The sequence below is a fragment of the Nyctereutes procyonoides genome, unplaced genomic scaffold, assembly GCF_905146905.1.
Source record: "Nyctereutes procyonoides isolate TBG_1078 unplaced genomic scaffold, NYPRO_anot_genome, whole genome shotgun sequence".
NCBI classification, from domain to species: Eukaryota; Metazoa; Chordata; class Mammalia; order Carnivora; family Canidae; genus Nyctereutes; species Nyctereutes procyonoides.
Window position 1 is genome coordinate 26,914,607 of NW_026575047.1, and position 20,452 is coordinate 26,935,058.

General features: G+C 41.1%; 1 protein-coding gene across 2 annotated transcripts in view; it reads left to right on the top strand.

Annotated features, from left to right (window-relative positions):
• Nucleotides 1-11,215: 11,215 nt before the first annotated feature.
• C1QTNF7 (C1q and TNF related 7) overlaps nucleotides 11,216-20,452 on the top strand; it is a 106,058-nt gene continuing 96,821 nt past the window's right edge. For both annotated transcript variants that reach the window (XM_055326897.1, XM_055326894.1), the window contains exon 1: nucleotides 11,216-11,439. Coding sequence is in view for 1 of the 2 variants with exons in the window: in XM_055326894.1 (XP_055182869.1) it covers nucleotides 11,427-11,439 (13 nt within the window). In the remaining variant the exon portion in view is untranslated. The remainder of the gene's footprint in view (nucleotides 11,440-20,452) is intronic.

Genomic DNA, 20,452 nt, shown 5'->3' on the forward strand with positions numbered 1-20,452 from the left:
AATATAAAAATTAGTGAAAGGGAATAAAGGGAAAGGAGAGAAAATGAGTGAAAATATCAGTGAGGGTGACAAAACATGAGAGACTCCTAAATCTGGGAAATGAACAATGGGTAGTGGAAAGGGAGGTAACTCCCCAATTGGGGTGACTGGGTGATGGGCACTGAGGGGGACACTTGGCAGGATGAGCACTGGGTGTTATGCTATATGTTGGCAAATTGAACTCCAATAAAAAAATAAAAAAGTAAACACTACTACGTTCATCATCTTATTAAACAATTAGCTTTTTTTTTTTTAGTCTAGTGTTTTGGTTTGAGGAACAAAATTTACATCCTAAAAGCATACTACAAAATAAAGAATGACTATTATCAATGAAAATATATTATTTCAAGTTCTAGCCAATTCTAAAATAAATGAGATTTATCCTCTAACATTTTATTTTGACCTTTTGTGAATTGAAAGAATTGTACTGCACACTCAGGTACAAGTGTATCCATGAAGAGAAAATAAGAGTTGAGCCAAAGATTTTGTCCACCCCTGAAACTAAATCCAAGAAAAAATGTTTTCTTGACTCATTTCCCATTTTCCTCTTTCATTCTGGCAATAAACTACCAGCAGAATGTAATGATTTCAATTTCACATAGTCTATCTCTTTCCTGTTCACAATACGATTCACAATATGATAACGTCCAATTCTAAGCATTACGTCTGGTAGCACTTCATGACAGGTTAAAAATGGATGGAAGTATGCATGCATACCTTAAATTTGCTACATAACTCTGAACACATTTTCACAACATAACCTTTCATGTGGTTTTACGCATATGAGGTTTCATTTGGCAAATTTTTAGCATGTACATAAATACAAGATAGCACATGAGGCACCATGGATATCAGAGTTACAGAGAAGGTTAAAACATAATCCTAGCCTTTGAGAAACATATATGTTAGTATGGAAAGAGGAGGGAGGACATTCACGTAAAGAAGTGTAACATAACGCAGAAAGCAAGAAGTACCCTGTAAGTGAGATTAATGATTATAGCTTGGAAGCTTTGAGTGTCCTTGTAGGCAGGGTTTTGCTGTGCCAAGAGAACTTTGCATATAAGAATTATTAGCCAAGCGGGGGATAAAGTAATGCATATGAGCTTTGCAAGTGCCTCTTTATACCATCCCCTAGACAGAGAAAAGCAAAGCTGATCTTTTCCGATATTTAGCATTAAAGCATGAGGTTTGTAATTTTATTCCAAAGTGAGCTTTACTACTCCATATTGTCCATCCCCATATCCAGAGTAACACTGAATCCACTTACTTAATCAACTCTGTGGATCAAAAGCCTAAAACAGGAGGATCCCCGGGTGGCTCAGAGGTTTGGCACCTGCCTTCAGCCCAGGGTGTGGTCCTGGAGTCCCAGGATGGAGTCCCACATTGGGCTCCTTGCATGGAGCTGGCTTTTCCTTCTGCCTGTGTCTCTGCCTCTCTCTCTCTCTCATATGAATACATTTTTAGAAAATCTTAAAAAAAAAAAAACCTAAAACAGATTGAAACAGTGGTGGGCCCAACTTGGGGAGAGATGACATGCCTAGTGCCACACAGAAACAATAAATTGAAAATCATACACATCACCTGAGCAGAGGAAATGAGGGGTTAGACCTGAGAATTGTCTCTGCTCAGCCCTTATTCCCTGATCTACCGCAGAATCACCTTTTGAGGATCACTAAAAAGCCCAGTTATAAAAGTCCTAAGCTGTCAAGGCCATGTCTCCATCCACTAGTGAACTGTGGCCAGTAAATTTCAGCCTTGGATCCAGCAAATTATAATTCCATATTCATTAGAGGAGAGCTAAACTAGGAAAGGAAGATTGTGGAAATGGAAGACAGGAGTATTACCTCTCCCTCTCACGTGGGCTGAAGATGAGATGTGAACAGGGAGATAAACATATTCTCCCTCTCCCCACAAATGTCATGACCCTAAAACACCCTCTTCTTGAATGTGTTGTGACCAATATTTGTATCACGATGTGTAAGCATTCTTTGAATCAGGTGTGGCTTTGGAAAAGATGGAGTATTTTATCCCTCAGTGGAAGATTGATTGCACTCATGGTTCAGTTTTGTTTACATCTTTGTGTCTGTGTCTTTTGTAGAATCTCTCACACTGACTATGGGCTTGAGCATGTGTCTTGCTTTGGCCAGTGGGTCAATAGCAAACTTGATTCAAGTACAAACTTGAAAACAAATACTAGCATATTTTTACTTCTTCTCTTGGACTCTTAAAATTGCCTGAATAGATGTCCATACTATACTTCTAGAGAATAAGATAAATGAAGCAGAGTCAATTTCCCCAGTCAAGGCCACCTTAGATCAGCCAACAGCCAGCAGATCAAAAACATATGAGTCAGTGCCCATCAAGACCAGAAGAAATGCCTAGCCAAGTAATGCCAAGTTCAGTGGCACTGCTCAGTCAACCCATGGATTCACAAAGAATAATAAATTGTTGCTTTTTTAAGGCATGAAATTGTTTTTGTTGATTTTTTAAAAAGATTTTATTTATTTATTCATGAGAGACACACAGAGAAAGGCAGACACACAGGCAGAGAGAGAAGCAGGCTTCCTGCAAGGAGCTCAATATGGCACTCAATCCCAGAACCCCAAAATCACAACCTGAGCCAAAGGCAGACGCTCAACCACTGAGCTACCCAGGTATCCCTGTTGTTGTTGTTTTTAAATAGAAATAGCTAATGATATATCTTAAATGAGATTGCTGTGAACTGAATTGTGTTACTCCAGAATTCATCTATTGAAGCCCTACCATATAATGTGATGATATTTGGAGGTGGGGCCTTTGGGAAATAAGTTGGTTTAGATGGGATCATGAGGGTGAGGCCCTCATGACAGGCTCTGTGTCTTTATAAGAAGAGGAAGAGATAACGGAACTTTCATTTTCCACTCCATGTGAGGACACAGTGAGAAGATAGCCATCTAAAACACAGAGAAGAGAGCTCTCCTTAGAACATGACCACACTGACACCCTGATCTCAGACTACCAGCCTCTAGTCCATAAGAAAATAAGTGTCTGCTGTTTAAGCCACAAGTTTATGGCACTTTTTATGGCAGCCCAAGCAAACTAGGACAGCTTTTGGTACCAAGAAACAGGGTGTTGCTGTAGCAAATACTTGAACATATGGAAGCAACTTAGACATTGAGTAATAGATAGAGACTGGAAGAGTTTTGGGGTATATAAGAAATATGGACATTAATGGCAATCCTGGCAAGGTCTCAGATAGATGAGGAATGTGTTATTGGGAACTGAAGGAAGGGTAATCCTTGTTTAAAATCTTAAAATCATCAGAGAACTTGGTTGAACTGTATTCTATTGTTTTGTGGGAGGTAGAAAGTATGAGCAAAGAAACTGGATGTTTGGCTGAGTTTTCTAAGCAAAATGTTGGAGACGTGGCTTGGTTTCTCCTGACTGCTTACAGTGAAATGCCAAAAGAGATAGATTAATTGAAGAAAGAATCCTTAAGCAAAAAGGGACCAGAACTTGAGGATTTAGAAAATTCTCAGCGTATCCATAATGTAAAAAGGAGAAAGCTTGTCCTGAAGAGCATACTAAGGATGTAGCTGAACAACCATTTAATAAAGAGATCATGCATGGAGCTCACGAACTTAACTGAAGCCAGGAATAGAGACGGGACTTTATCAGCAAAGACACTGCCACTTTGAACTAAAGGAGAAAAAAAAAAAGGTGAGATGGAATGAAGGAAGGCTGTCAATTTTTTTTTTGGATTTCATAGGATGGGACCATATTGCTCTTTGATAGTAAACATGTACTATCTTTCCAGAAAAGGGAAGAAGGAACCCCCAAAGTAATTTACAAATCGTCAGAGCTACCACTCTGATGGTAGGCCCAGAACACACAGACCTGGGCAAGACTGCTTCCACCTTAATATTCAAAGAGTGAGACCACCTCCTAGCATGCCTTCATGGGTGTGGGCACTCTGCTAAACTGTGAGGGTAATGCTACTGCCCCAGTCAGGCTGTAGGGCAGAGCATCAAACCAAAGAGGATTACTCACAAAACTTAAGATGTAATGCAAATTGCCTTGCTAAATTTTGGGCTTGCTTGGGGCCTATGATCTCTTTCTTCTTTCTTATTTCTCCCTGTTAGAATGAGAATGTCTATCCTATGCCTGTTTTGGAATCATATGACTTATCCGGTTTCACAGGTTTGCAGCTGGAGAGAAATCTGCCTCAGGATGAAGCCTACCTAGGGTTTCACCTATATCTGACTAGGATGATATTTAAATGAGAAATTGGACTTTAGAATTGATACTAGGACAAGTCAATACTTTTGGGGCTGTTGAGATGGAATGAATGTATTCTGAGTACAAGAAAACATGAATTTTGGGAAGCCAAGGGCAGAATGTTATGGACTGAATTATGTTTCCTCAAAATTCATATATTAAAATCCTAACATTCAATGTGATGGCATTTGGGGATGTGGCCTTTGGGAGATATTTAATTTTAGATGTTACAAGGGTGGGGCCCTCATGATGAGATTAGTATCCAATTTAAAAAAGAAAAGAAAAGAAAAAAGAAAAGAAAGAAAAGAAAGGAATAGACACAAGAACTCTCTCTCCCTGCCATGTGAGGACACAGTGAGAAGGTGCCTGCAACAAGACAGAAAGGGTGCTCTTACCAGAACCTAACCCAGCTGGCACTCTGATCTCAGATCTCCAGCCTCCAGAACCATGAGAAAATACATTTCTATTGTTTGAAGCACACAGTTTACGACATTTTGTTATGGCAGACTAAGAGGTTCCCATATATAACTAGTATCATTCAAACTTATTTTACTATCCTGTCCCTTCCCATGGCACATTCCAGAATATGATCCCACAGACAACACTTCCAGAGAAACAATGGGATAAATAAATCATAATAATATAAGTGCTCCAGGATGTCAGATTTTAAAGACATAACCAAGAAAGGACAATCAGGATTTTATGATGGAATGTTTTGGGGGAAGTAGAAGAGGGAGTAAACGCAATATTTAAAATCCTGAGAACCTGAGAGGATTGTGGTCTTAATGACAGAATTAGGCAGCTCAGGAAGAGTGAGTTTGAGGGAAAATAGTTTTGCTTTTGAGATATTAAACCTGAAGGGATGGTATTATCTCCAGGAAGTGAGAGCCAGTATGAGAAAAACAAGAATGGTGCTTCTGGAGAGGTCATATTAGTTCTATAGATTCTGAATACTGGGTGACCAACTCATAAAACAAAGAGCCTGCAAAGGAAAGTCAAAGGCCAAGTGAGGCTTCTCAAAGTACTGTGATGCTGGAGGGGCACACAGAGGCCCAGAGTGTGAAAATGACTTTTCAAGGCCAATAGCAGAGTTCAGACTATAACTCAGACCGTTGATTTCTGGTAAGCTTCATACAGTGCTCATGAGTCATTTAGCAATTAATTGGATATTGGTTCACTGAAGGGCAACCAACCAAGATGGCAAGTTAATTGAAATCATGTTGCATGAAGAACAATTGAAAGAGCCAGAATCATTGAGCTTGGGATAAGGAAGATGGACCTGTGGGAAGAGAAGAGGCCGAGTGTTGCCTTTGGAAATTGTACCAGCTTTTATGTGTGAAAAATGGAATAGGAATATTTGCTGTTACTCAGAGATTAGCCTGATAAAGTTGTGGCCCCTCTCCCTGGGAGCTGTCAAGCAGAGTGGCTTTTTGCCAAGGCTCACGAACAGAGAGAGAGCGAATTAGAACCTCTCCAATCTTCTTCCAAATCTACAATTCTATGATTTACAAACAAATAGTCTCCTTTTCTAGTTTTGACTGCTTGCAATAAGTTGATCTGCTACCTTCTACCACCAAGAAAGTTAAAACAGGCTTTCAGATTTGCTCACCATGACTGGAAACCATGAAAGGTGAGTGCTCGAGAAACTCAAAGAAAGGCTCTGTCCGGTGTCTGCTTCTCAGAGCTAATAGCAACAAGCACACAGTAGGTATCTGTGTATCATCTGACTCTCTGGAGCAGAATCAGCACCCCCTAAGTGGTTTCACTTCAAAGTTAGGACTGTATAGTGGTAGGATTTCCTACCACTCTCAATAAAGAACATTTCATTTACTCTCCAATCTCCAAACTTCAGTAACATCTTCCAAGAGGAGGATGAAATTTTCCAACAAGATTCATTTCTCCTTTGGCCTCTTCCTCGATGTCTTCACATATTTGATAGAACTTAGCAAAGGCTTTATTATAAAATCCAGATGAAGCCACCTGGGTTTTAGGATATAATTGGAAACTTGGCTGCTGCATTCATGCAAAGAAGAAGAAATAAAGTTAACCATAAGAGCACAATCCTTAATATATGAAAAATGTTCAAACTTTATAATTACATTCAGATAGGGAACTGCATGTTTTCCAAGAATAACAACCTGCTGCCACTAAGAGTTTGGGGTGTCTTTCAGAAGTAATCTGTATTCATCTCTAATGTAATGGACACTAAGGAAAATATATGGTGTAAGCATAATCTCTTCATTTGGCAATAAGATTGTGTTTTAACCAGCATTTAAGAGTTCAGGTACTAGAACCAAACAACCTCCATTCAAATCCCAGTTTTGCAGGGTTCCTGGGTGGCTCAGTCAGTAAAGTGTCAGACTCATGGTTTCAGCTCAGGTCATGAGATCAGGGTGCTGGGATCCAGCCCCTCCTTGGGCTTCATGCTCAGTGGGGGGTCTGCTTGAGACTCCCTCTCCCTCTCTCTCCACCCTTCCCCCTGCTTTCTCTCTCTCTTTTTCTTTTTCTCTCTTTCTCTTGAATAAATAAATCTTTAAAAATAAATAAATAAATCCTGTCTCTGCTACTTACTGGCTGTGTGACCTTGAGGTAGTCACTTAACCTCTCTGTACTTTATCTAGGTTCCTCATCTGTAAATTGACAATAATGTTAGTATCTACCTCACAAGACTGTTAAAAGAATTAAATGAGTTCATATACTTACAGAGCACATAAAGCAGTGCCTAGTACATAGTTAATGCTCAACAAATGTTTGTCATTGTTGTCATTACTGCTTTAAAATGGTAGAATGGGTAACACTCTCGGGTCCTCTCTCTCTTTGGCAGAGCTGTACTATCGCTCAATAAACTGCTCTACTATCACTCAATTTTTAAAAAAATGGTAGAAGAGAAAAGGGTCTGACCCTTTTAAAAGAGTTTGCAGAGTGAAGGAAGCTGTATTTCTAGTGGGGAGTGCTCAAAATACTTGAGTTAGAAACAAAATGTATGAACCAGGACCTTCTGTACTGCCATTTACAGCAGTTCAAGGCCAACCACACATGGCCTGAGTAGAGGGCAGCTTTTGGAAATATTAGCTCTCAACTAGCATGAATACACTCTTCAGCACATTTTGACTGAGGAGCAGCCTGGAACAGTCAATGTCAGGATGACGGCTTTGTTCTGTACACACAGTAAAATAAATGTTTGGGTAAGTGGAGTTTACACTGGTTAAATGCTAAAGAGTGTATTTAACTTGTAACTTGGAGTTTATAATTTCCTTTATCCCCTGCTTTGAATTGCTTGTGAAAGTTGACAGCAACTCATTGGACAATTTTCTTAATAAATGCAAATATTTTTAAGGATGGGGAATAAATTTTGTTTTCAGCATCTATTTCTGTCACTAATCTTTCCATAGTTTTCAATTTACTTAGCTCAACAGCGCACCATTTACAAGCCTTAAATTTATAATGTTCACAACTGACATTTATCTAGATTGGTTTTGCAAGAGCAGGAAAGTGGGGATTTATGTTTAATATAAAAATACCCACCATTTGTTCAGAACTTTTTATTGTGTCAGGCCCTCTTCTGCATTATTTGCATATATTATCTCTTTTAATCTTCCAAAAATCTTTCAATGCAGCTATCTGCATCAGAGTAGTTGTCACTAGCCAACTATGACAAACCCCCAAACTCAGTGGGGGAACACAACATAGGTTTGTCTGATGCAGTCAGGCAGTTCTCCTAGGCCGCATCTTCTAACTGCCACAGGGTGTGGGGTGCCTTCTACTACAGTCCAATACCTCTTTTGCTTCCTGCCATAGGGGTAGAGGGAAGAGAAAAAATGTGGAGTAGGTACACCAGGCTGCTACCCCAGCCTCAAATTAACCCTACATTACTCCTGCTCATGTCCCATTGGCCAAAATCAGTCACATGGTCAAACAAACAGCAAGGGAGGCCAGGTAATGGAGAAGAATATGAAGACATCACTAAATCCTAAACATACTTGCCATAGTTTACCCTTCTGGTCACCACATATCCATTTTCTTCCCTCTTTCCTTATGTATAAGGAGAAGAACACAAACACAGAATACACACCTCTTCAAAGGAAAAAACCTCAAATTCCATCTGGTCACTGCATGGATCAAAGTGAAGACTTCTGAGTTACATGAATTTCATGTCATAAGTCTGGATGTGCCATTTCTTTTTTTAAGATTGTATTTATTTATTCATGAGATACACAGAGAGAGCAGAGACATAGGCAGAGGGCTCCCCAGGAAGCCCAATACACGACTCGATCCCAGGACCCCAGGATGACAACCTGAGCCAAGGGTGGACACTCAACCACTGAGCCACCCAGGCATCCCTGGATGTACCATCTCCTGATCCAGTGATCTCTATCACCCCAAAATACAAATTTCCTCCCTCTCCCTTTCTCTCTCTCACTGTCTCTCATTCTCTCTCTTTCTCTCTCTCTCTCTCTCACACACACACACACACAAGAAATGAAGTAACAATAGTGATATAACTACAACAAAAATTTCCCTTCAGAAGGGAAAGAATAGGAGACACACAACAGACACTGATGCCACATCTAGCCAGGCAGACATGGTAAGACCATCTGCCTTAAGGGTGGAAGAAATTCTGGATATGGGCCTGACTCTGTTCTCTGAGAACTCCCTTGTCCCTTTTTCTCTATGGCCCTCAGTCCTTCCTTCTAAGTGGTTCTGCTTGCTTCCTCTGTGATATGTATTGAGGAGCCAGCCCTCCTCAACAACATGCAGGCAACAATTCACCTGGTGATAGGAGAGTTGTTTTCAAACTTGAAAGATATTTCTAGTACAGGCTTATAGTTACTTTAGCAAAATAAGACTTTCAAAAGATTGGTAGGCTCCTAAAAGCCATCAAATTTAGGTACCATCCTCTCTATTCTCTTTTCTTTCTGTTTATAATTTAGCCATTTCTTTCCAAGGGTCATTGCATTCTTGAAACACCTTGCAAAATGCAGTAATAGCAGCCAAGACACACACAATGGATGTTCCTTCTCCCCCCCCCCACCCCGGCCTCTCATCCTAGGGCTACGTAACTGGCACAGATGTTTTGCAAGTTATCATAGATGTCAGTTTTACCAACGTGCCATTGGGACAAAACATGGCACCTCACCTTTCCAGCGTCTGGTATCCAGCTCCTTGCCACTCAGCTCCTGACTACTTAACTCCTGACTACTTAGCCAACAACATTGAGTGTAGGATTTTGTTACAGCGGCACCCACACCCATTACCAATTTTAGTATTGGTCAGGGGAAGCAAGGCTAGCTGCTGTGGTAAATCACAATGACTCACAATAGGTCCTGCTAAGTAACATAGTGAGGAGTTTATTGACTTTCATTGGATAAATGCAACATTGTGCGTATATATGCAAATAGGTTGTTTAACATATGTGTATTTAATCTTTCACAATTAAGTAAGCAAATGCTTAAAGAGATTAAAAAAACATGCGAAGTCATATAATTGGAAAATCATGGATCCAGGTCTGGGACAGACACTACACATCCTAGTGCCTGTAGATGTCTCCTCAGTAGAAACAGAGCCAAAAACAGACTCTACCTTTTTCTCTGCTTTCATAGCAAAGAAAATCTGAAACCTTACCCCTTCCCTGCAGTGTTAGACACTTTCTCTCTTTGCACAATTTCAGTCAGAGGTATTGTCCCCTGTCCATAGCATAAGAGTTACTTTAGGTAACTCAAAAAAAAAAAAAAAAACACCATGGGAAATAATCTATAGTTTTAAAATAATGAATGAGGCTTTTGTACTGTAATTGTTTGCATAAGCTTACATAGTAAGCATACTGAATAGATCATGCCTGTTTTGACATCTCTATTCTCCATTAAATGGTTTATTTACTTAACTGTTTTCTATATTAATTTAGATGATTTTTATTATATCATAACCATTCATTAAATCTGGCAAGAGCACACGTTGTCCTGTTTACTCTCTGTACAAGCTTTGACATATTATCCTTCCCCGATGGGAACATATTCTAAATGCAAACCCAACTTGTCAAAACTGTTGAATGCCCTGAGCCATTACAATCCTATATTCATGCAGGAGGTATTTACTGAGTACTTATTATCTCTCAAATACTAAGCAAGACCAGCTTTAAGATATACTATAAGTATTTTTTTTTAAATCATCACTTTAGGTTGGCTGTAATTTGAATTCACAAATGCTGTGTGTGTGTGTGTGTGTGTGTGTGTGTGTGTGTGTGTGTGTGTTTAATGGCAAATGGGGAAGTGTGGTTGAAAGAGTGAAATCAGGAACATTGATTACAGTCTCTATGTCAGAGACTTACCCAGCTACATGGACACACTCTGCAAAGCGAGTATCCCTCCTAGAGTTTATGATTCATATACAGGATGCAAGCTAAAATAAGTCCAATCAAATGACATCATTTTAGGTATTTTCCCCTTTTATGAAAACGTAATGCACATTAATTTTACATTTTCAAACAGATGAATTAGGGAAGAATTGAATAGAAATAATTGTGTTAGCAAAAGTTTAAACATAATTTCACTAGTATCACTGTCCTATAAGTTGAGACAGAAACTTTTCTGTGTGTTTTTTTTTTTTCTTCCAGTGAAGTGATGCCATTTGGTCTCAAGGCATCACTTGAAAAGGCAAAGAAGCAACTTGAAGTAACACAGTGAGAAGAGCTACGGGTAAAAGAGAATTGCTCAGATACCTGAAACCTTTGCTTCCCATTTGCCTCGGTCCCGGGTTTGCAGAGGAACGTCACCCGCTCCTACTCTTTCCCAACGAGCCTATATATTTAGCTCTTTGAAATGTGAGTATTATGGGAAGGATCGCAGTTGCTTTAAATTATAGACGTTGGCAAGTGGTGGGGAGGAGCGGGAGGTTGTTTAAACTGAGAAAGACAGTTGCAAAACTTCGTGCAACAGCATGAGCTCCAAGCTTCAAACACAATCTCATGCTCAGAAGAGCACTTTATTTTTCATCGCGTTATTTTTTGTATTGTTTTGAAACAGCTTCGAATAAGACACACATATTTCTGCTTTAAATTTTTTAATGGTTTCTAAATTCATGGGACAACCAAAGCAAGAAAGCCTCATGTTTTGGGGAAAATTTTGACATCAGCAATGCCTAGAAAAGGTAAGCCATTCTCTTGAACTTTTTGCCTCCTGTTTGGCCTTCATCAAAAATATTTACTGGAAGAACTTAAGACAGCTACTTGTAAAGAAATGAGGAACTTGTAGAAAGTATGTCAACAAATGATAAATCAGAGGTTGGAAAACCTCAGCAGTCATGCCTTCTCCTGCTTTCTATTCTGCTTGACGCAAACCTCTGTGAAATAGCTTTGACTATTTGAAAAATGAGATTTATCTTAGAAAATGTGTGCAAGATATTCCTCAGAATCTCCAACCTGATGCGCCTCACATTCACTAGTGTGGTGATGGGCTCATTTATTTCCCGGGTCAGAGTATCTGTGTTTTCTTATCCCGTTACGTGCAATTCGGCTTCCAGAGCTATGATCTTTCTATTAAGTCGGAAATCTTTCCCATGGAAGATTTTACTATCATTCCAAAAAATTTTCTTAAGTGTGGTTACTATGACTTCTTATAAACTTGTTTTGCAGAATACGTTTTTTAAAGTTAAATAAATCATTCGGCTTTTCCTTTGTAACGACTGGATAAGGATGTTACGGCTCTGATGTCCTAGGAGAAAAAAAGTTCAATTCCATGTTTGTTCATTCTGGTTGCAGTTGACTGACAATGCTAGGGTCTGGTGAGGGTGGCTTTGCCCTCTTGATTTTGCCTTTGATACAAGTAGGGATCAGAGACGCTTAGGTATTCCTTGGTTTTCTATGGCAATGATCATATGGGAAGTATGCGGTGGTTTTAGGTGGAAGGACAAGTAAATGTGTGATGTGCTGATCCTATTTCCCTGGGAAAGTCTCTCTTATCAGATTTCCCATCTTTCCGAGACAGAATTCCAGATGCAAATAGCTAGCTATCCACAGAGATCTATCTGCAAATTCCCCCGGCAGGCTTCAATTTTAACAGAGCATTCATTCCTCCACGCACACATATGTACTCACGGGCGGAGGCTAAAAACCTGGTGGGTTTGACCAAGCTTGAGTGCTCTGGGACACCTAGGCGACTTCAGTCTACGAGACCCACTGGTGCAGAAGCAAGAGCAAACGTGCTCATTAGGCCTGGGTGAGAATGTGAGGCTCTGCCCGGAGAAGTGTGCTTGGGTTGGGAAGGGCTTCACCTGCCTTGCCGGACCAGCTGCTGCTCTGTTTCTGGGATATTTTTTCCTTCTGTGTCAAATTCTAATTATATAAGATGGATTATGGTGGCTTCCTCTACCTTTTGTGGTCTCAGTGAGTGAAAAAAAAAAAAAAGAGGTTAAGATCAGAAGAAGGACATTGTTACAGAGAGGAGAGAAGGCAGCTCGGTCGGCTCATTGCAAGGTGGTCAAGAGAAACTGCTGGCTCCTTTTTCCATCTCCAGTTGTTAATGGAGGAAGTGAGGAATCCATGCCGGCCACTCTGCTCTCCTTCTCCTCCCTGTGTCTTCCCTGCTCTCTCTTCCTCCCTCCACTTCTGTCCATGCCGGCCATGCAAGCTCAAGAGAGGGAGCAGTGGGTTGGACGGACAAGATTATTACCATCTCCTCGTCTCCACCATTCCCAGGCCAGTTGGGGAAGCCCCCACCCTATTTGGAGGGGGGGTCTCCAGTACCCCACCCCATGACCTCATCACAGGCAGCCAGGGAGCTGGGATGGCCAGCGGTTGCATGGCGCCTGAGTGCACCCTGGGGAAGGGTGCGGCCCAGAAATGCACAGTGTGGCATGACGTGGCTGCTGGGGAGTGGGGCGCGGACTTCCCATCACGGGCTCTTGTGGAGGCTGGCGGCATTTCTGGAAGCCAGGCCCGCCAGGCCCCACCTCTGGGCCTGAGAAGGCCCCAAAGAGGACAAAAACAAAAAGGCAATTAGAGTTGCTAATGAAGCCCCAAGCCAGCTGACTCATCCAAGGCACAGCCACTGGGGGGCTTTGTAATGAAACCTAGACAACACCCTGGAAAGGACAGGTCAGGTTTGTCCCCAGAAGGACACTGACAAGAGGCCCAATGTGACCTAATCGTGCTCTTCACCTCACAGAGGCTGGGGAGAGGCAACATCTGCGAGGCACAGAGGGGGGACAGTGTTAACTAATGAACTGCCAGGGAGTTCAGGAGTGATGCTCTCCAAACCTGAAAAGGGTCGGAGCCAGACTCAGCCCAGGTCACCAGCTACAGTCATAACCCGCAAGTCTATAACCTGTGACTTGAAGAGCCCCAGGCTCGGGAAATGACCCCCTAGAGCAGCTAGGAAGATTGTGATTCACTAAACTCTATCTGAGTGCCCACTCAGTGCCAGAAACTTTACCAAGGCTCTTTGAGCATGGCTCTTGACAGAGAGACTGAACATTAACAGGAGTGGAGAACACAGATGCCTTTGCACATAAACCTGCTGACATCAAAGAAAGCTCCTCATACAGTTGCATTTGAACTAGGCCTTGAAGGAAGAGTAAAATGTTATGATAAAGGCAAGGTGAGCAAGAACATCAGTAAGCAAAGTGCAGAGGTGGAAAGGTCACGGCTGCTCCCATGAACCAAGTAGCTTGGGAAAGCAAAGCTCTGTTGCCCAAAGTGCATCCCAAGGGACATGACTTTCATGGGTTATTAATAAGAGGATAACCAAAAGTACTTCCTGATCAGGCAAATCCAGGAATATGAGAAGCTGTGTATCACAGTGAACCAGAACAGGTTCTAGAGTTATAAATATCTGATTCCAATCCCAACTCCAACTTTTAAGAGTAAGGAGCTATAAGAACTTGGACCATTCAAGCATTGATTTCTTCATCTGTAAAGTAAGGATAATAATTATAGCATTTGAGGATTAAATTAAAGAATTCGTATAAAGGGCCTACTATCAAAATATCTGCCATGAAAGAGCTCAGTGAATGTTAGCTACTCTTATTAGCTATTAAGAGCTGGTTTCTTTACTGTAGGACTTCTCACACATTTTAGTTTCTTACAACATCCTCTGTCTCTCCATGAGTGGGTCTTTAGAATCTAGTGTTTTCCAAGTGCATCAGAATGTAAAACCTTGCCCCCAATCCCAGGAGTATCACACAAACTTGGAATACAGATGGCATGATGGAAAATGGTGAGGCTAAGTTGGCCTAATTAGTTCAGGCCACAGACATGTGTCTTTCCCAACTTATCAATCTCTACCAGCCTCTTCACACATTATCTGCCATGTTTCTAGAAAACAAAAGCCCTACAACTAGGATTCTCATATCTAAGGAAACTGACTTTAAAAAAAAAAAAACTATTGTCAACTTTTAGAGAGAAAAGTGACAGCAAAGCAAATTGTTGTGGGGAACCTGGGTGGCTCAGTGGTTGAGCATCTGCGTTTGACTCAGGTCGTGATCCTGGGGTCCTGGGATCAAGTCCTGCATTAGACTTCCTGCAGGGAGCCTGCTTCTCTCTCTCTCCTCTCTCTCATGAATGAATAAATAAATCTTAAAAAAAAAAAAAGAAAAAAAGCAAATTGTTGTCATACCCAAATTTCACACCTACAAGGTCAGCCTTTGCCTGTGGTTTGAGGGCTTACAGAAATGAGGTCAATGCACAGGACACACACTAACTAAACCACGATCACACCTTCAAGGAGTTACAAATAGCATGGGGAACACAACATGTGAGTCCTAATATCTAAAATGCAAAATCCAGATTTACAAGGAAGAATATCAGAGAGTTCAGATGAATGGGAATTCACAGAAAGGGAGTCTGCAGTTCCCTGGAATAATCAGAGTAGTATGTAACATTCTTTGATGTTTACCACGTACAAGGAACTATGCCAAGTACTTCACAGTATGGCTGTCCCATATGTACTTCATAAGGCTACATGGTGGATATTGACTTGCCCATATCACAGCGAGAAAACTGAACCCTAGAGAAATTCAATAACCTTCCAGAGATGTTCTAGGAAGTGAGGGGCAGGGTATGCTCTCAAACTCAGGACCATCTGATGCTGTGCATCTTGCATGCAGGGAAGACTCCTCAGAGGAAGTAATATGTAATTTAACCTTGAAAGATAGATAGGGATTGGTGGGAAGGATATCCAGGCAGCAAGAACATTAGTAAAAGCATGAGAGAGAATAGCATGAGGAGTAGCAGCAAAGCTACCCTGGCAGAAAAGGGCACACATATAGAGCAGAGGGAAATGAGCTCAGAAGACTTAGATGGAAAAAAAATAACCAGACTTGGTTGTAATCAGATCATAGAAAGCCTTGAATGCCAAACCACAAAGTTCAGATTTTTCTTTTAATGGAATAATCATTAAAAGTTTGTAAACAAAGTAACTCCTTGGAAGTTTATTAGAATGATGATTTAAGATGATTAATCAGTGTCCAGAAGGAGCAGAGACTAAATCTCCAGTTAAGAAGCAATATTTGTTCAGATGAGATAAGAGTAGCAGATGTTCACACAGCAGTTAAAGGGTAGAGATGCTCGTTGGGCCCAGTCCCGTAAACCTGCTACAGCAAGGCTCTGACCATCACAGAGTCCTGTCAGAATAATAACTTGGAGGCCTCACTAAATCCAGATTCAACCCTGTAAAATGAGAGGGGGTAAGAGATGGAAGGGACAGGAGGAACAAGTTGGTGTCCAATGGCCTTCCAACACTTCAAACTCCATGAAAATAGCCTGCTATGCACTTTTATGGAAATCATTAACTATTCAGTTCCCTACTCAATCACATTTCTAGACTGCTTCTCCATATCAAGCAGGCATATTTCCAGAAGAATTTTAGGGTGTGCAAAAGTTTTATGATTATATAGCCTTGGCATACTGATATATACACAGTAATGGTACAGGCATGCAGTGATTGGGGGAGGCTACATTTTAATATATCCTTTCAGAAGAAACATTTACCCATCATCCTGGCTGTGTGCCTTTTGCAAAATTTAGCTGCCTACCTCTTGTGATGGAGGAGTGTTAACTGTAGTTCGTTTTTATCCCATTTCACTGTGAAATCTAATTTGACATTGATGGAATCCTCATCAGGAGATCCTTTGAATTTATCACCATTACCAACTCTTTTATCATAGGTAAATATCTATCAATTTCTTGGATCATTAGCATCTCCTCTTTTCCTTCCCAATAAAGATCAATGGAATGGTCTTGGAGGGCTTTTGAAAACCTGTCTTTGGACCACACTCCTTGTCTACATTCATCCCTCCAGCTCCCCATATAGCCACATATCCAGGTATACTAAGTACCACAGGCTGGGGGCTTCAACAACAGAAATTTATATTCTCACAGTTCTGGAGGCACGAAGTCCAAGATCAAGGTATCAGTAGGTTTGGTTTCTTCTGAAGCCTCTCTGCTTGGCTTACAGATGGCTGCCTTCTTGCTGTGTCTTCACATATTCTTTCTTCTATGCAGAGAAGCCCTAGTAACTCCTTGTGTATCCAAACATCTTCTTCTTACAAGGATACCAGTCAGATTGGATTAGGGTCTCCTTAATGGGCCTTATTGTAATTTTATCACAGCTTTAAATGCCTTACCTTCTTGTACAGTCATATTCTGAGGTCCTTCAACCTGGAATTTCAGGGGAACACGATTCAATCCTCAACAACCCAATACCTGTGTATGGTGAACTCCACATTTTCTCAGGCATTCTTTTCTCCGTGTCTCATAGGTCTAAAGAATCGAGTTCATCCCTTGCCTTTGTATGAATTATGCTGAATCATATCAAATTGCTGACCTTCAACCATTTTATTACCTACCAAAAACGGCAATTTTATATGATTCCAATATAATCTGGAAACGCAACAAAAACTTTGATTCCTTGATGACAGTTTTATGTGCCAGGCCCCTAAAATATTTCAGAAACTGCTGATCATCCCCCTGTTTGTCCCTGAGGCTGAGATGGAATAGTATCCAAATCGACTTTTAGAATTTTTTTTAAAGATTTTATTTATTTCAAAAAAAAAAAGATTTTCTTTATTCCTTCATGAGACACAGAGAGAGAGAGAGAGAGAGAGAGAGAGAGAGAGAGAGGCAGAGACACTGGCAGAGAGAGAAGCAGGCTCCATGCAGGGAGCCCAACTTGGGACTCAATCCCGGGACTTCAGGATCATGCCCTGGGCTGAAGGCAGCCGCTCAACTACTGAGCCACCCAGGTGTCCCTAGAATTCTTTTTTAAGATTTTATTTATTTATTTGAGAGAGAGCACAAGCGAGGGGGAGGGGCAGAAGGAGAGGGACAAACATCTCCGCTGATGTGGGGCTCGATTCCAGGGCCCTGAGATCATAACCTGAGCCGAAGGCAGATGCTTAACCAACTGAACCACCCAGGCACCCCAAAAAGACTTTTAGAGTTTATCCACATTACAGATCTCACCTCCAGCTTCAATGTACCAGTAACAACACATTCATACTTAATTAGGCAGCACCTTCCATTAAAGCACCACTGGTCAACAGGAAATTCTTTATCATGCCCAAAATATGGCCCCTTTTAATGTTTCTACATTAGTCCTTGAGCTGCATTTAGCCATAGCAAGGAAACATCCACTTGAAGATACCACTGTGTGCCTTTCCACCCTCCCCTGGTCTCCCTGCACTTACAGGAAGGACTTGCCCTGGACACCATAGGATTCACTGAGAATATTCATGCCCCTCTTGAAACAGACCTCCAGACCCGAACACCAAATTACAGATAAGTTTCACATCTAGTGCTAACTCCGTATCTGCTTTCTGGGATGGAGAGTGACTACTTGGAGTCCCACATTGAGAAAGGATCTGAACTCACTCTAGGACTAGCAGGAAAGAATGTAGAATGAAATCAGTGAATTCTAAGGGAGAACCGGGTACTTTCTAGAGCTGTTCTAGCTACTACTCTGCATACTGTCTACAGCCCAGGCTGCAGGGAATCCAATGTCCAATTAACGCTCTCTGACTTAAATACTCCATTTTTCTTGATGCTAAACAAGGATCCACTTTGCTAGTAAGCCCATCTCATACAACACTTGGGTTATTTTTTAAACTTAGTTGTAGCAAAGCCAACTTTGACCCATGTTGTGGTATTGCTTTTCTTCACAGTTACCTAGAATGAAGAATCAGGAACTGTGCTTGCTCTGTGTGTATTTTCAGCCCTAACCCTTCCTATTGTGCAAGTTATGAACTCTGAGCCTCTATTTGCTCATCATCGAAAATGGGAATAATATATTCCTATTCTACTGGCTTCTGGAAATAGTTGATGTGATATGATATAAGAAAAAGTATGTGAGCTAGAAAGTGATACAAATTTTTGTTATTGTTAGGAGCCTGATACTTTTGGCCAGCCATCTAATGTTTCCCTCAGCCTCGTTTTTATGGGATTGCTTCTAACTGGACACACTGACATCTAGTAGGGGATTAAAACAAAAGCACAAGGAAGAGAAAGGAATACACACAGGATACTCAGTAAATGGACTTGCATGTGAATGAAACGTGTTAAGGGAAAGGATTTCAGCCAAGAGGAAAGTGTTTCCATGATGCTGTCAAAACAGAGTGACAAAATCCAGACTGGCTTTTCCGGGCTTGTTTTGATCAGCCAAGGCCTCGGGATGTTTGTTTTGCGATGATTTATGCTCCCCATTTGCTCACACGGTGCTACATACTTTTGTTCTAATACTTTTTCCTGAAAAAAAAGTGTACCCATTTCACTGTCTTATCAACAGCACATGAGCAGAGCTCTAAGCAATACATTAAGTCAAGGGCTACCATCCTAAAGCTATTGGACCTCGCAGGAAGTGTACATGAGTAAGTGAGAGGTAGAGACCCTGGGGACCTAGGGCAGCATGCTCCCCCTGAAGTGGGCAGTATCTGTGGGGCAAAGTGGCCTCATGGTGCTTAGATCTTCAGATATTTCAAGTAAGTCCAAATATCTGCATTTGTATGTGAAATGTTCCTTTTCAAAAAACACTTACTGTAATAAAAGAGGGGGATACCTGGGTAGTTCAGTCAGTTAAGCATCTACCTTAGCTCAGAACATGATCCCAGAGTCCTGGAATCCAGCCCCACTTTGGGCTCCCTGCTCAGCTGGGCATCTGCTTCTCCCTCTGCCCCTCCCACCCCCTTGTGCTCTCTCGCATGTGCTCTCTCTCTCTCTCTCTCTCTCTCTGTGTTTGAAATAACTAAATAAATCTTAAAAAAAAAAAAACACTGTGCTTTGACCCTTAAAAATGGCAATTATGCATGACTCAGTATAATCTAGAGACAGAAACAAAGATCCCACTTTCTTGTTGTGTGGGAAATCTCAAGAGCCTTTGCTCTTCAAAAAACTTTCCATCAAAAGATGAATGGATAAAGATGTGGTTTATGTATACAATGGAGTATTACTCAGCCACTAGAAACGACAAATACCCACCATTTGCTTCAACGTGGATGGCACTGGAGGGTATTATGCTGAGTGAAGTAAGTCAATCGGAGAAGGACAAACATTATATATTCTCATTCATTTGGGGAATATAAATAATAGTGAAAGGGAATATAAGGGAAGGGCGAAGAAATGTGTGGGAAATATCAGAAAGGGAGACAGAACATAAAGACTCCTAAATCTGGGAAACGAACTAGGGGTGGTGGAAGGGGAGGAGGGCGGGGGGTGGGGGTGAATGGGTGACGGGCACTGAGGGGGGCACTTGACGGGATGAGCACTGGGTGTTATTCTGTATGTTGGTAAATTGAACACCAATAAAAATTAATTTATTTAAAAATAAATAAATAAATAAATTGAACACCAATAAAAAATAAATTTATTATAAAAAATAAAATAAAATAAAATAAAATAAAATAAAATAAAATAAAATAAAAAACTTTCCTAAACAGGGCAGCCCCGGTGGCGCAGCGGTTTAGCGCCACCTGCAGCCCAGGGCATGATCCTGGAGACCCTGGATCTAGTCCCACGTCAGGCTCTCTGCATGGTGCCTGCTCTCTCTCCCTCTCTCTCTCTCTCTGAATAAATAAATAAAAAATCTTTAAAAAAAAAACTTTCCTAAACAAACATGCACAGAGATGCACACAACACTAACAGCTATACTTAACCGAGTGCATGCCCTCCCCATAA